The sequence below is a fragment of the Haliaeetus leucocephalus genome, unplaced genomic scaffold (assembly GCF_000737465.1).
Source record: "Haliaeetus leucocephalus isolate CR32 unplaced genomic scaffold, Haliaeetus_leucocephalus-4.0 Scaffold184, whole genome shotgun sequence".
In the NCBI taxonomy this organism is placed as follows: domain Eukaryota; kingdom Metazoa; phylum Chordata; class Aves; order Accipitriformes; family Accipitridae; genus Haliaeetus; species Haliaeetus leucocephalus.
The window spans coordinates 4,103,817-4,121,357 of NW_010972620.1; the positions used below are offsets into that span (position 1 = coordinate 4,103,817).

General features: G+C 36.5%; 1 protein-coding gene across 9 annotated transcripts in view; it reads right to left on the bottom strand.

The window, feature by feature from the left end:
• The window catches only part of FAM160B1 (family with sequence similarity 160, member B1), a 35,384-nt gene extending 19,126 nt beyond the window's left edge, over nucleotides 1-16,258 (bottom strand). For all 9 annotated transcript variants that reach the window (XR_774187.1, XR_774184.1, XR_774186.1 and 6 more), the window contains exons 1-11: nucleotides 16,170-16,258; nucleotides 14,051-14,220; nucleotides 11,782-11,886; nucleotides 11,315-11,437; nucleotides 6,662-6,946; nucleotides 5,595-5,791; nucleotides 4,289-4,403; nucleotides 4,107-4,183; nucleotides 3,811-4,003; nucleotides 2,406-2,575; nucleotides 1,382-1,525 (exon numbers count right to left, since the gene is read on the bottom strand). Coding sequence is in view for 3 of the 9 variants with exons in the window: in XM_010564716.1 (XP_010563018.1) it covers nucleotides 1,382-1,525; nucleotides 2,406-2,575; nucleotides 3,811-4,003; nucleotides 4,107-4,183; nucleotides 4,289-4,403; nucleotides 5,595-5,791; nucleotides 6,662-6,946; nucleotides 11,315-11,437; nucleotides 11,782-11,886; nucleotides 14,051-14,170 (1,529 nt within the window). In the remaining 6 variants the exon portion in view is untranslated. The remainder of the gene's footprint in view (nucleotides 1-1,381; nucleotides 1,526-2,405; nucleotides 2,576-3,810; nucleotides 4,004-4,106; nucleotides 4,184-4,288; nucleotides 4,404-5,594; nucleotides 5,792-6,661; nucleotides 6,947-11,314; nucleotides 11,438-11,781; nucleotides 11,887-14,050; nucleotides 14,221-16,169) is intronic.
• Nucleotides 16,259-17,541: the final 1,283 nt, after the last annotated feature.

Here is a 17,541-nt window from a genome sequence, read left to right on the forward strand (position 1 = left end):
GCATATGGAAAATTTACTGAGGAATAAATGAGCCAAAAGAGAAGAAGAATTACAGTTAAAAACCTTCTTAACCTACTGCATAGGCAGTTTTATTTACCATAGTTTGTTGTGGTAAAAAAAATGAACATCTAAGAACATACAGGAATATTTGCATATAAATGTCACAGTTACAAATATCATTGCCTTTGCCCAGGTATGTAGTGCAAATACTATATGTCCTTATTACTTCACCAATATCTGACCTGAAAAGCATAAGAAAATTCTGAATCTTATTAGAGAGAACTGTCTTTCTTTAAAAAATAAATATGAAACCCTAAAACTTCTGGGCAGCAAAATAAAACTCAGTCTTCAGACCCTGTTTCCAAATTTCAGCTTTCTCCACACCCCAAGAACTGCTGGAGGATCCCGTAAGATTTATATGCAGAAATATGTAGTAGCTGACTTTTCGTATAGAGTTACCTTATCTGAAAAAATACAAATTTGCAAAACACTGCAAATCCTGAAAACAATTCTATTCGCTGATGAAGATTACATGAGGTGAATTTAGGAGAGTGTTCTTTGCGTCTTTGCTCCAAACCATGTCCACCATAAACTATATATAGCAGTACTGGGGGAAAGAGGGCAAGAAGTGACTATGGCATTCTACACTGACTGTCCTTGGGCTGTTTGCTTCCTTTGGCTAACACCTTTGATTATTTCTGAGTAAGTAGATAGGTCAGCACTGAAATACCAGCGCTGCTTTGCTACTGTGTATTAACAGAGCAAACAGCATTTGTCCTAATACTAGTTGCTAAGAGAATTACCATCACTAAGTTGCTTAGAGCAGAGCCTGTCCTCTTTGTGATATCCAATTTGCAGTATGTCTAACATGCACAAAGGTATGTTACAGGTGACAGAGGTGCCCCTTGATTTTCAGGGAGCAGAAGGTTATCTCTAGCATGGCAATTATTTACTTTTATATATTTGTTTAAGGAACTTGGAAGTTTGAGGGTTTTTTTCCCCCTAAAATGTTTATGGCAAGACTCCCCACACTTCTCCAGGAAGGTCAAGTCCTGTAACAGCAGTTTAAGTATAGCAAGTATTTTTGAGAAAAGAAAGTTTTATAATCAATGAGGCTTTCATCATTAATTCTGAGTATTCAACTGGACTATTAGCTTTGAAGTTTTTCTGTTTTTCTCATTTATGTTGAATTATTTTTACTTATTGTAGGCTCTAATCTTTCAGGAATAACTTTCTGATAAAATGCCACATAATTTCCTTCTGTGAAGTCATTTTACCAGCTGGCACAGAATAACATTCATTACGGGGTACATTTAATTTGCACAGTATGTGCAGACACCCACACATTCAGAGACTTCTTTAAGTGTTTGTTTCAACTTACCTATTTACAATTTTATGAACTTCAGTCTTCCCATCATTTTTTGGATGTTCTGGACTGACAGGTGGAGAAGCACTGAGCCACTCTTGAGTTGACAATGTGTTATCTGGAGACAGATCAGTAAATAATGGATCTTCCTCTAGGTCTCTGTGAGATTATATTAGACAAAAACATAATCATTCACAGAATGTCATGGAAGGCAGGAAACTCTCTGGGTAAAGAAGCATGCTTTCTATTTTTCTTCTCTGAACAACTAGGATGTTTTCCAGAACATTATCATATGCATATCTTTTTACCTAATTAATATGCAGAAATACCAACCTTTACCAATGCCCAACAAACTTTGTTTTGAACAAAAATTATAACTTCTTGATCTGAACAACAGAGTACACATCTTTGACTCGTACAAAGTCACTGCATTAAATCATTTAAACTCTACCCACATTTTTTACATGAGAGAAGAGTTATACTCCAGCAAATTATAAGACTATTTTAGATGACTCAGAAATATCTAAATTAAGATACCTAAAATAGCTGGTGTGACTAGTCCTTACCACTCCATCAGTAAAAAAAGGAGTTACAAGAGTTACATAGGGTATTTAAAAGGATTTTACGTAAAGTGGCCCAGAAAAGTTCTTCCATCAAAAAATGATTCAAGAACATAAATGTAAGCAAGACACCTAAGTGCCTGACTTCAAGAATAATCTCACTGAAAACAATACAAATATACATAGACTTAAGCTAGGTAGATGCATAAGTAAATTGATATATGAAGACCTTTGAGTGCCTATTGTTCTGGAAAGAGGCTATTGGTAATTTTAGCTTTTCTGTTACTGTTCTAAAAATTTCCATAAGTTGCTGATATAATAATTTCTGCATCACTTTATGGATATGGATTAATACATACAGCACTCAAAGTGTTATCTTTGCTCACTTTTTTTTCAATTAGTGAAAAAAACCCGTTTTGCTCTAAAAATAAGGATCCAAGTTAGCTGTTGTGAAAACTTCCCTTAAAAAAGAAACTTACACTGCTCCTGCAATCTGTCCATTCTCTACCACATCTTTATCTTCTTGACAGAGAGGCTTATATTCCATATAGTTTCTTTCTTCTAAATTTCTCAGAACCAAATTATAAAGAATGTGCTCATTGGGTTTTTGCAAAAGGTGCTCAAACATTCGTAAAGTCATTATGCTGATCTGCAACATAAAAAGTAAGAATTCAATAAACTGATGCACCGCTGCCTTATGCTTTTTGTCTTATATCTGGTCTGTACATCCTAGAACATTGTGATCACTTATCTACATTATGGAAGGAAGCAAAAATCCTAAGAAAAATTAGGAAATTGTTATGCTGAATGTGGTATAAACATGGGTGAAGAGTTCACACACATTGGAAAATCAGTATGTGGATGTATTTTGTCGCTGTAAAACAAAAACTGTTGTAAAATCTGCCAAAATAACAATACAAAGAACATCCAGGGAACTTACAACTTAGCTTTCTGTATTACAATCAGATCCATGCTGGAAGACGGTTATCATTGTACAAGTGACACATAGAATAGGACTTAAAAGTTAATAATAAATACGCAGAATAAAACAAAGTAATCCTGCGATATTGTGACTAGAATATAGGCTACGATTTTTACATGGAAATATTATGTAGGCTTTTAAAAGGAGACTGACTTCAAGCAATGCAGAGACAGTTTTTAAAGACAGCTTTAGAGAGCTTAGCTTTGCAAAGATCAACTAATTTATACAGATAACTCATTCTGACAGCGTGTGCAGGTAAGCATCCTGAAAAAAATGGGTATGTGAAGGCACAGATCTGTATTTCAGGCAAGCTTCGTTTTTATTTGAAAAAGTAGAGGGTGGAGGTTGTTTCACAGGAAAAAATGAAACAAGCAGCTCCTGAGGAGGGATTTCACTGAAGTAAGTTATTTTAACGATGTTTACTGTGTGATAAGTGCTTGAAGTTATTGTATCAACTTTTAATTGGCATTGTGTATATTCTCTGACCACACTTACATTATATAAAAAATAATAAGTTTTTAACTATACCTTATGTGATAACATGACAGAATTGACACAACATGGAGAATAACAGCGATGCAACATATAACAAAGCATGAATTAAAATGCAATTACAGAAACTGATTTTGCCCTATCTTACAGATGAGCAAGCCTAACTAGATATGCATAGGGGGCAAGCAAATTTAGCAAAGAATCTTTATTAATGGGAACAATGTGCTAGCTGGAGAAGAGCTTGACTGTCATTTTCTAAAGGGAATTTGCAGGGCTGGCAGTCAGAACTCTTTTCCTTGGCAAAAAAAGTTAGCTGACACAAATACGAAAAAAACTCACAACGGCATTTTTACAGACTATGCAAGACAGAACTGGCCAGAAGACATTATTATACCATTATCACTTCTCACCTCGTCAGAAATATGATCACAGTGTTCAATTAACCTGTGTCGCAATGGATGTCTGTTGATATCTGTCAAAGTTTCTGGCTCTCTGTGTTCTCCAAGTATAAAATAAACTACTTCCTGTAGCAGGACATCTGAAGTCACTTGACGAACAATGCGATGCAATAGTGCAGTTGATGTGAGGATTCCGATCTCTGAACTGAACAAAAAATTTCATGTCAGATATGTAGTGCATTTCACCTGAAAAAAAAATCAGCTTGATTCAGATTCTGTTCTGCTGTGTCTTGTAGGATGCTACTCACGTTTGCATCAGCTGGGGTTCCATAACATCAATGAAAAATCGTTCCCGCACAGCTTTTGCCATAGCAACAGCAGCAGTCTGAAACAAAAGTACAAAATGGTATGTCTCAAACTCAAAAGCTACGAAACAACTAGAACTACTTATTTGCTGAATATATTTGTATCATCTGTAAACATTCCAAACCTTTTGCGCTTCTTTGATGAGTTGATCACAGTAGTCAAACCATGAAAGAAATGAAATCAATGCTCTTTTCCCTGGAAAAGCAGATGCATCTTCTTTGTGGCTATAGGAATCCAACCTAGGGAACACAGGGAAAAATACTTATTTAGTCTACAAGTAATTGAAGAGTCTTGGACTTCATTCTTATTGAACTTAACAGAGTAATTAATGATCTATTTGCAATGAAGTGAACATTAAAATAGCTTTTCTGCCAGTCTCTACTAATCTGGCAGTGCTATCATTACACGTTTTCAGTGGCATGCTAAAGGATATAAAGTACGTACAGCAGAACTCTGTTTGGTTAAGTATTTCTTGAGTCAGAAGGGAAAACTGATCACCTAGTCTGTTCTCCCAGGAAACACAGACCACAGAAACTGAATCAATAACTCCTGTAGTCAGAGAACCATAAAATGAAGGCAGTTGTTCTCTACTCTGTAAGCAACCTCAATCAAGTCCACCAAAACCACACAGTGTATACCTGAACTAGATTGTATCTTCCAGAAAAAAACATGTCTCACAATTTAAAGGCTCTAAGGAATAACAAATTCACCATTTTCTTTGGTAAAGCAGTCCAATAATTATTTATCTCACTAGTCAAAGTTGTGTGTTTTTCCGTTCTAACTTCAAACTCCAACCACCAGAAATTTTGGTAGGTATTTTGCAAATACCTACTTTTTGTCTCAGTACTAATAGATCACGAGCAATTCATAAGAATGAAAGCAGCATGGGGAAGAGAAATGTTTTGAGAATCTAACATGCAAGCAGTTAGGATAACAGGCATGTGTCTTTTGCTTCATGCTGATGAGTTATGCAGTAACTCTTTCCTTCTTCTTTTTTTACTGCAAAAATTTTGCAACAACAGCCTGTTACCAAAAACACCCTTCCTGTCCCCTGCAGCAGCTTACAGTGCTCACTGTGTACAGTGAAAAGTTTGTTTCCTAAATCCTTGACATTTGAACAAGAAAATAATCTGTACCTGATACTACAGCTACATCACCACAAACTGCTAATGTAATTCAGTGGAAAAACTTGCCCCCCAAGGAATCTCTGCAAGGGACTGGCAGACAAACCTGGCCCCATGTCAGAAATCATGCGTACACTGGATGCCTGAAGTCGTACCGCTATGCTCCAGCTGGTATCTCAGCCCTGCTCTTGATACTTTAGCATGGGGGTGTGAATATTTTACACATCTTATCTACCTATAGAAAATTAGTTTCAGGGAGGGGTGTAAAATCACCTTGGGTATTAAATACAAAAATAAAATTCTTACCCCCAGTTAATTGCCTCCACTGTTTCAATGTCTAAGGGATCCAGTGACTGAGGCAGGGCTTTGTAGAGGGTGGCCAGCCTGTCTGTCAACAATTCACATAAACAAGTGCTTTGAGTCAGGCACTTGGCAGCTGCTGGTTCTGGCAAACTCACCAAAAGCATAAGGCCTTCACAGGCCTTCACTGCTATCCGGCCGTCCTGGCAGAAGGGCATGGAAGAATTAATCAGAGGGTGAATGAAGCTCACTCGAAATCAAGAAGCAAACATCTCCCAAATAAAACCTCTCCATTCCCCCACAGTGAGTGAATGAATTTATTTTTGTGGCCTTTCAGTCATTAAAACTTAATTCTAGTGAATTTGGATGATACAAAATAAAGAATCTCACCTGAAACCATGTCAAATACTAAGAATGCAACTGCAACCTTCAGGTTGACAGAACTAGAGCTGTAGGTCAGCTTAAGATCAAGATATTAGACAATGTAAACTATCATTTAACAATAATAAGGTACATCAGTAGATTCAGTTTTCTGCTCTCAACACTGCTGTAGCAATTACAAGCTTACCCAACCCTCCTCTAAGTTTTTTGAAAGAATCTGAATATGAATTTGAGGATGGAGCTGGGTAAGACATACAGCAGTTGTTTTTAAAAGAAGAAATCAAACCTCTAGAGATAGCCCAGTGCCTTTACAAAAAAAAGTGGGTTTGTTTAAGTCAGTACAATTGAAAGTAGTTTTTTAAATATTCTCTTGCAGTGTATTTAATCTAATGATTATCCTACATAGCTTGTCTGTGAAACATGCAACATCCTATACAAATCGCTCAAAACCCACTTACATTACCATCAACAAACTTAATATTAATTTTCTAAAATAATATTTTTACTTTAATCTGAATTGGCAAAGAAAATTGCCAATTTACAAAAACTTCCTGCAAAACAAACCTTGTTTTACTTTTTATTTTTAAAATACTGTGTGTACATACATGTGTATTCACTCTCTCTGCCCACTTCACACAGCATCCAGACTATTTCATTTGATCATATTAAACAGAACAAAAAAAACAACTCACGGGACTTTTAGTGAGGTTTAGTAGAGAATTCACTAAATTATAGTCTTGATTTGGACAAACAGTGGAGGACTCGGGTGATGATGTGACATTTAGTTCATCCAGACTGAAAGACAGATCATCCGCCTGTTGCGGGAGGTCATCTTCCTTCTCCATTTGCTCCGCTCCAGCAGCACTATGTATTTCTTCAGGCTGTCCCGTGTCTGTTTTCAAAGAGTCTTGGCCTTTTAGCATGTCTTCTGTGATTACACTTGCTGATCCTTTGGAAGCCATTGCTTTTAACTTACTCTGCAAAGCATTTTTTGGAATTACACAGTTGAAATTACTGTTCATCCTGAAGCAGAAATTCACTAAACGCAAATTTTTTACATCAGCATTTTAAGTAGTCCTCTACAAGGCTGGACACAGTAACCATGTAGAATGTAATGGGTTGCAGGAGCTTGGCAGCTTTTAAACCTGTAACATTTTTTAATTTGCTTAAATTTCTCTTAAGCCCTGTACCATTTTGCTTCAAGGATGAATATGCCATTTACAAAGAGATGTCAACTTTTTCTCTCCACGACTGAAAGTACATATTCACTTCATTTGCCCACTATTTGATAGAAGTTTTTCATTTACCTTATTACTGCACCTTTAGACCTTAGCACATACTATAAAACATCCCTTTCTAGATCAAGGCCTCAAATTCGTCTAATGTCTGAAACACTATTTCCTGTTGGAGTCATACAATTAAACTCAATCTAAACTTCGTGAGACTTTATCTTCAACAGGAAATGGAAAAACATGTCTTTTGTGACAGCAGAGTACTCTCAAGTTGTGTTTCTCATGAAGAAAAAGTTGAGTAGATTGAATGGAGAGAAGATATTGGAAGTTAGCATTGGGCACTGGATACTGTAACAGATCACAGAGAAACTTCTCGGAAGCTACAAAACATCTCTACCTAGCCTGAAAGAAAGCAACCCATCTGTCTTCCCATAAATCTGTCTCCAGCACATAAGAAGACATTTAAATTTGTGCTCTGTGATACCAAGAAGAAACTCACAGCAAGGCAAGAATTTAATGTTCTTCTGGCACAAGCACAGGTGAATAATACTTTAGTAGAACCATAAATTAGACTTCAGCACAAGACATTTTTTCAAGTGAGTACAGTAGTGAGATTATAAATCCAAATGGTTCCCCTTCTCTATGATAACACCAAAATTATTACAAGTATATCTCAAGCATTAATAATTTAAAAGAGTAACCATTTGGGGTTAATGGCGTTTAGTACATACAAACCAGCAGGGACTAACTACATGACAGTCTCAGGCAGCAAACTAGAGAACTGCTGTGAATGCTTGCTTGATTGATGTGCATTCAGTGTGGAGAATTTGTACTGAATGTTGTGATACACTTATATAACCAATTCCCTGGAGAGGCAACTCAGTGGTAAAAGCAGCACACTGCAAGCTATAAAATAAATATGATTTTTTACTACAGTAGAAAAATTACTCCTTCAACATATGTTTTGTTTTTTTTTTACAGTGTGAAATGTGTAAGGCTGCAAAGCAACCCAAATGTGTCTGTCTGAACCATGCCTGTCTATCCCTAAATCTTCTAAAGTCTTCCAGTATCCTTCCATATATTTTATCAATACACAGGAATACCTGAATCACAACAATAAGCCTTGCACATAAAGCAGAACTAAAGGCTGGAACTGCATTTCAGTCCTGGATTATACACTGTTGCTGGCACTAGTCAAGTAGCAGGCAGGGCTGCCAAAGAGAAAAGCTACTTTTTTCAAAAATTAGATAATATTTTGTAAAATACTTATTTTATCTTACACCGGCCTATTACCTCATGTCTGGACTCTTCTGTCATTTGAAAGGACATAGTTTGTTTAGCTAAGGCATCAAGGAGAAGACCTAAAATATATAAATGTATAAATGCCCCTAGAAATTTGTCCATAGCTCATTACTGTCACATTGGCAGGTGACACAAAGCAGCCTGCACATTGAACAACACACGGGCAGAATTTTTGCATGTATTTAAGCTTCCTATTGTCTAATCATGCAATTCTGCAGCTTAGCTGCTCACCTGCCTCCTGTAAAGGTGCAAAACAGGATCCTGAATGACCTAATAGAAAAGGTTTCATAAAACACATATTCAATGCTTTCTAGGCAAAGTACTCCTCTAAGTGAATTCAGCATCAGCAGAGAGCAGACAATATAAAAATACATTTTTATGGTTTTGTGATATGTAATTATCAGAGTTTCAAAATCTGTGGTGAATGATGCCATGTCTAAGTTCAGACAGATTTAAAAAGAGTTCTGTGAAAAAATCAAGTGATATCACAGCTAATGACAATCTCTACTTAATTCATGGTGAGATATATAAAGCTGGTAATTTGTAGTAATGAAAGTAGAAATGAAGAGTGAAACTATTGTTCATTTTATAAAATTAAGGTACAACTTTTTAATGGACACTATATTAGAACTTGTTTAAGGTCTCAAGAGCAGAAACTGAAACACAGAGAATCAAGTGCCCCTTTGCATGGAACAATCAGTTGCAATGAGTATCTTGCATAAGATGGGATGAGATGAGATGGGGTAACTAAGGAATAAACAAATAAGGAAAAACATGAGGTAACAAGTTTAGCATAAAATAATGACTGAGATAGACCTGGTGAGTCAAACATTCCTATGTAAGTTCTTTCTCTCTACACAAGAACACGAAAAACTCAGTTTAAAGAAAAGAATAAATTAAAGCCAAAATAAAATCAGTATATGGATTTTAAAGATTTAAAAAAGTAGAATGCAGTTCTTCCAGTTCTTACTTCTGCAACAAAAGTAACTTGCCCAAGAGATACAGGTATGCCACACAGCCTTATTGGTTAAGCAATATAGGTGAAAGATTTTAGTAAAATATAAACATCATTCTATCAACAAACTATTTGATATAGAATCATACAGAGGAAACCCTAGGTTTGTACATAATCAGATTTTTATGTTCATAAAATACTGTAGAATCTGAGCAGGAAAAATCAAAGAAGGAAGCAAAACTAACAGTTACAGACAGACTGCTTTGGAGAGATGTATCTGCATTTTAGTTTATAAGCGCTGGAGATTTGAGAGAGAAATACCACACAGAATTCTGTAAATCTACCCTTTCATGCATTTGAAGGTCAGAAACAACTATCAAGTCACAACAATAGCACCTCTAAGAGGCATAGATGTGAACAATCAGAATATTTTATTCTAATAAAGGACAATTCTGCACCCCAAGTACCTTATCTGCAAACAATTATCAGAAGTTGTGAAGACATATGCCTTAGGCTACGACGTTGAGAATAATGTTGTGAAGGAAACAGAAGCTACAAGAAATGTTCTTCAGCTTGCCTGAATTCTATATCCAGCATTTTGTGAAACTAGAGATCTCTTTGAAATTTGGAGTCATCTGGTATTCCATGTCTTATTTTTAATACCGTAATCTTGCTATTTTGGGGAAGAACACTAATGTCTGATGAAACGCTTGTGGTTCTTATGACTGGGGTTCTCGGGTTTGATTTCAAGGGCATTATCTGAGTATAAGAATCATTCAGAGGGTTCTTTTCAAACCATACAACTTACACAAATGACATTAAAGGTAATCCTGGTTTGGACTTCTACCATATTCTGCATGTAACATATCTAGTTGTTTGCTTCTGAGTGCTTTTAATGTTTAAACACTAACTTTTCAAGCCTTAACGCCATTTCTACTGCTTGTACAGCTACAGTGGATACAGTGGCAATCAGGGTGGTATTTAATTAAGGTAAAAATAAACTCAAGATGGATTCCTTACTACTGACTTAAAAGTGATATTAATATATTCAATGGAAAATAAGGTATCTTTGCAGTTTAGCAGCCTCTGCTGTTACAGATCTTGTTTGCAGAAAGCCTGTAAAATATTCCTAGAGGATGCTATAGCTACATCTTTTCACCTATATATCACATGCTTAATAGATACGGTGTCACCATAGGAAACATTAAAGTGGGAGCAGGAGGCATTTCTAAATGGACTTTCATAAATTAAACTTTTATATGCTCCTTCTAAATAGGAACAGAAAGTCAGTCTAGAAATTCTTTCTCCTCCTACTCTGATTTCATCAATGCCACATGTTAAGTTCGAAGAGGGAGTAAAGATATTTGGCTTTCTTACAGATAGAAAATAATGTCATATTGTAGATTGTGAGCTGGCACTGCAGCTAGACCATATGTGCCACTACCAAATAAGGGCCCAATCCTGCAGAACACTTAGCAACTTGCACGGTTTCAATGCCCCGTGCAATCTGTCCCTTAGTCTTTATTGGGCTGAAGACAAAACAACATCAGAAATCCAAGGTCTCCCTCACACAGTGTTCTACATTACAACTCATATCCCTACTCTAAAGGCACTTTCACTACAAAGGATAAAGTCCTCAGGCAGGTATACTTGTGAGCCCTGAATGAAATTCTAGTAAAAATAATCAGATGTATCAAGTCACTGGCGGAAAAAAAAAAATACTTCTAGTATCACAGGAAAAAAATCACAGAGTGAACGAAAACTAAGCTATGAAGCATGATGTGATACCTGCAGTTCTCTATTAGATGTTGTCTGTGAGTAAATACACCTGGAAAATTTTTATTTGATTTACGCACCTCAAGGAAGAAGTTGACCAGGTATGGATCCTGTTTCAGCTTTGCACATACTATACAGAGAAACTGAATTTCCTCATTTTCTGTTGGCGTTGCCAGAACTTCACCACACAGCCTGATTAATTTCTGTCACATAAAGTGAACAATTAAGACAGAGAATAAGTTATAGCTTTTTCTAGGAATGATGGACTGCGTTCTTTTTCTATACACATACTACAATGACGTATGATTATTGACTTGAACATTTGGTCTAGATTTCGATTGCTGTGAACAAGATTTCTTTATTACTTATGACTTGCATTGCAGTGGCAGTCCAAGGCTCTAATCATCAATACATTAAAACTGATATTGCACTTGAGCAGTTTCTTTAACTTGCTTGACAATAGAAGAATTAAAGATACCATTAGCTACAGCAGAATAAGTGAAACTTGCCATGCCAAAACATAGTTTACTGAAAATTTGAACAGTACCTGCACTGGCCTGTGCACATTTATGTGGGGAAGAAGAGGTTGCCGTATTCTTCCAAGAAGTTTTGTGTAAAAAGCCAAAACTTGCTGTTTCATTCCTGGAGGACACTGAAACAAAAAACAGATGAACAATAACAAAAACATAACAAATGCGGAGAGAAACATAGATGCAAATTTGTCACTCAAAATGGCTAATTAAACAGTGATAATTTATCCAAAAGTATTTTTTAAAAAAATCATAATCTGTTAACATACTACTTTTATCGATATTAACAGAGATCAACAAAAAATGTTGTATCTCATTACTGTTTTCTTTTTCAAATTATTCATACTTTCAGTTAATTGCTCTAGTGCAGACTTCTACTAATCTTTCCAGGAAATATTCCCTATCAATACAGTGATAAGGGGAAATTAACTCTGAATTAATTGGCTGCAGGTCAGCTGTCTTTTACGGTACTGTGCCATCAAGTCCAGCAATTCAGTGAGTCAGTACTTGTAAATATATGATGATAAACTATAAACATCTTAATGTCTACAAAAGGTTTTTTAAATTCATGAGCAATTAACCTTAGACAGATAAAGCCTTTATAAATGCACAGATGTTCCAGGACAAGAGAAAGCTGTTGTCTTCCCTGAGATTCAGCAGAATGTAAATCACAAACATCTGTGGAACATCCAGACCCTTGTCTTACTATCCCTCATGCATCATGCCACATGAAAGTACTTTCCTATCTCCACCAGATCCGATGGCTTGTGGTCCTTTATATACCTTTGTTTCTAGCTAAATCCCCCCTGACTCTAATGTGTTCTACCATGTTAATAAATGCTGTTATTTCATAGGTTAATTTTAACCCACATCATTTCCCTCATCTGGTTCACTGCACAGGTGAATGGGCATGGGTGGCAACAGCCAGGAATGACAACTGCCTAAACTGGTTCTCCTTCCAAGGTAATTATGCCTAGATTATTAATACCCAATTATCACTGAGTTGTCAAGCAGTCCATTGAAAAGAATGGCAAAATGTGTACCGTCAGGGTGCGTCTACAATAATAAGTCTAAGTGATTGCTGTGAAAGGATATTGTTCTTTTTGCAATAGATCTTTGCAACATCTTGCAAGCATGAACTGTGTGTTTACTTCAGATGTATCAACTCACAGGTGACGAAGTATAAAGACAGGCTGTATAGGAATTGCTTGTACAGGCATATTTGCATAAGTGCAAAATGACTTCTCTCAACTCTTAGAAACATACGACTAATTACCTGCTTCACATATGTCACCATTTCATCTTGGTTCCTTGACAAAGTTTACAGATTACTGAACGAGCTGTATTTCTGAGCAAGTATTTTCAATACATCAGGTATCTTAGCCTGATCATAGGACAGCTGTTACAGTAACAGAAATTGTAGAGCTCTGGTCCTTCCAGAGCAAGGAACATCCCAGGCTCAGACAGCTGGTACCCTACATTGTCTATATATGTAAAATCAAGTAGATTAAAAACTCATGACAACATGTCAAAGACTGACTGAGAATGAAACCACGGAGAGTTCCATTTATCCTTGGAACACAATACACCATACTTTCCTAACTGCATCTGCATCATGATACAAAAAGTTCTAGCACAAGGGCTGCCAAGTTAATTCTCCCCATGATCCATCCAACCCCATACATTTCAGCTCGTAAGTCTGCCAAGAGAGATAGCAACAAGAATGCACCAAGACTATGAAGCTGATTTCACAGGTGCCACAAAGCAGACATGAGAAGAACCAACATTACCAAGGGCTGCATTCATACCAAAGACTCGGATGTGAAAGCTGTCTGGGGATCAGCTTAAATTAATGCTTTCTGACATGGTAGTCTTTCTGAGCAATAACTCATCACATTCAGAAAAATTACACAAAATTTGTATTTAATACAGCACTTTTCACCCAAGAAACTCCCAACACTTAAAAAAGGACAGAGAGGGATAATTTGATCTTGTAGAAGCCAGAAAAATTCCAGACTGAACAAAAGTGTTTCTACTTCCAGCTTCACAGTCAATATTATTAGAGTGGTAATAAATAAATCTCAGGATTCTGCCTTAGCATCTCACTGGTTGTCTGACTTTGATCACACTTGTAAAAGACTGTTATTTGTAATATATTGGTAACATAAGCAAACAGCTATTTGCTAGAGTTCAGTGTCCCACACTACCACCTACTGTAGAACTTCAGTCCCGATTACAATTACGAGCTCACACAAAAGATAATCTGCTCTGCTGAGAAGTACATACATCAGCTTTTCCTAGCGTGTAGAGTGTCTCCAAAATCTTGTGATGTAGCAAATACTCCATACATGGTCCTGTTTCGCCTGATTCCCTCTCATTTTCTTCTTGAACTAGAATATCCAACATCTGTTCCAGGTGAGAAGGAATGTTGGTATCAGTCACAGGAGCTTTGTCATCTAAATAGAAGAGATGTGCAATTAAGAATGATTAAAATATTGTCCTCACTTTTCTTAAGTTCAGTTCCAAATTTAAGCTTTACAAACATGACCACTCATTTAAAGAATCTTATATATAGTACGTAAGTTTTTTAACACGTCTTAAATCACATCTTCAGAACCATATATGGAAATGTAAACTGGAATATGCATTAGGCAGATATCTAACCTTGCAATGGGGAAAAGGTGAAATGCCAAATTTCAAAACATGCATTAATTACACAGTCAAAAAGGAAAACTTTTACACCCAGAAACCAAGCTTAGGGAAAGAAAGGTTCAACTCTCAATCTTCCAGTTAGTATCCACTGTGTCTTGATAACTTCCTCTTTGACTCTTCACATAGTATTCCGAAATCTACAAACAGCCTCTAACATCAGCTTAATTTGCAGCTCATCAGTTCCTTTACAAACTAGACAACTAAATAAATGGGTTTCCTAATGATAACAACAAAGAAAACACAAACTCTGTGCTGTTTATTCTTCAAAACTTTTTAGATTTGTCTTTTATACTTTCTGCATTAAGACAGCATTCTGTCAAACTTTATGAAGGAAAGGGTAAGACTCTGATTTCATTATACTAAAGTCATGAAAATGCTGTTGATTTATGCCACTGGCAGCGGGAGCTGGCATTAATGTGTTGTAAAGCACATCCACACGTGCAGATCTTTTTTATTTTTTTCAGCTAAATTCTCCTTGAACAACTATCCCACTAGGGAAATGGTTACTACTTCTTATGCAATAACCTAAAAATAACTGTCACTTGCATGCAAATGGCAACAAGATCACAAAGGAAAGCTGCCATGTCAGAGTGGTTTTGGTCTCTACCACAACCTCCAGTTAGCCTAGAGTGTTTTGCTTGAATTTCCTAGGCATAATTCTGCTCCCACTGCAGAGGACAGAAATATATCCACTGAGTGGAAACTTGTTTTTCACAAGACTTTTGAAAGTCTGGGAGAGAGGTCAGCTTTTTTTCTGCACCACATAATCGCAGGTATCAGCTTTCCCCTACCACCCTGTCATTTCTACCTTAGGAAACATCACATAGCGTTCCAAAAGATGGGTATTTAGAACCAAGGGTCAAGTTTCAGCTTGTAAGAGTAAATATTTATATAAACAAGATCACCAGTCCCAGACACAAACACAGATTCAATAGCTACTCTAGCAGAAATGCAGAACTACTAAGCTTGAGGAAAGCATGGTAACATTTGCTTTTAAAACTTAATAGTTTAATAACTAGGACCAAAAAAAAAAAAAAAAATTTAAATGTTGCATAACTGTTGTAGGAAACCAGGGAAAAGTTTAAGAAAAAGAAACTACAGCCATATTTCATCAGAATACCCATTTTTTAGAAGAGCAGAATAAGGTCTGGAGAAGTTTTAATAAAATGTGTTCTAAATCTGCTCACAAATTCACTTTTCAGAGCTATGTTATTAACATACCTTTCCTGGAGACAAGACACTAAAGAAAAAATACCTAATACTGAGCATACAGAATTCATATATGTCTGGTAAAATCTATGAACACAAGATTTCTTCTGTTAAAATCTTGGAAAGAAAAAGAAAATCCCTGATGCAAAACAATAAAAAGGTTAACAGCAGGGACTACATTTCTGTAGCTGTCTGTTTAGATTAAACAGAATATGTGAAGAGAGAAATTGGGTTGGACGTGAAAAGGTAAAATTCTCTACATGGTACTCAGGAAAGGAGACCTTCCCTCAATCATTTTTCATGCCTACTTTTTAAGGGATGAATGGAGGTATACAATATTTTTAATTACTAATTATTATTGTTTGTATTTTGATGAAAGACATGACTCATTTTAGTATTTCTTAATCTTTACTTTTTGACGACACTGAAACTGGGAATTCTAGTTTTTACACTAAAGAAAAAAAAGCAGAATGTTTTCTTTTACCTGATGTCTCTATGTAGTAATGGGTGATTGCTTTCCAGTGGTAAACAAAATCTTCTTGTAACGGAAGGGAAGGTGCGAGCTATGCAGAAAAAAACCAACAAACAAAAACCAGTTAGGAATGAAATAAACATATTTCCTCAGAGGTTAAATTGAATTTTATCTTATACTTGGAAGTAAACTGCTGCAGACTAGTGCTACAATTCTTACTCTCTGTGCTCTTTTACCTTTAACAAGGACTACATACATGATTCACGGCATGAACCCCATGTCAAACTGCCTAGCTTGTGAACATCAGTGATAATCTCTGTGATGTCTCTGTGACCAGACAATCTATTTGAAGCAACAAAAGCAACTGTTCATGCAGCAAAGCAACATCAGAAATGTAGGTTTGAATTGTTTAGATCTCAGTTTTGTCCTGTAGGAAAAAATCATGTTCTTTTACATCTGCTCTTGACCCCATCTTCCCTTTCTGTACACTCTGTTCTCTTTTCTCCCTCTGCTCCCTTAAAAATACCAATTAGCTGCTTCATACAGTTTTTGCCGTGCCTTTTTTCCCTGTTAACCACAACTATTAAAAGATCTTTGTTTCTTTTTTTTTTTTTTTCGCATATCAGGCCCATCCCCAGAGCATGACAGGTTGCTTTTTTTTTTTAACAAATACATTTCTTATTTCATTTCTGGATGAAAAGGAAGTTTCTTCTTTTCTGGAGGAACTTGGGATGGCCAGTTGGGCATGTCTGGCATCTAGGAATAACATGCTGCAAGAACAAAACACAGCCTTCCACCCATGCAACCTCAGTATTGCTCCTTCCTCACCAAGCTTGAACCTGTGCCAGGGTTCAGTCACCCTCACAGTGAAAATGTTTTCCCCCCAGAAGCTACAGATACCACATTTGAGATTAGTAACTCTGAATTCCTCTAGTGTCTCCTTGTAGGGCCTGAAAAGTGCTGAGTTGCCTCAGTTCCTGGACAAACAGAAGCACAGGGCTCAGATAACTGCATACCCTTCACTGGGTAGTGTTGGTCTCTTTGAAAAAGCCTTGGAAGTTTTCTATATCGGTCTCTTCTCTTTGTGGCGAGAACAACACTTAGATTTGTCTTGGTAAAGACGTAAAGCCCAGTATATGAACAGCATGCTCTGCCATGATAAGGAAGTGGAATGCTAATTGCACACAGGACTTTGAAATGCAAGACCTAAAAGAAGTAGTAGTGCTTGGTAACTATCTACACCTGCATCCTGCATGTGTGGAAATGTGCCCTCACAAATGGCTACTAGGAAATCAAACTGACGTTGCTCATCCGTTCCCTGAGAGTCTGTGGACTCATTAAGTCTTCTATATTTCCATGCTCGGCACTGAGAGTAGCACTTTAG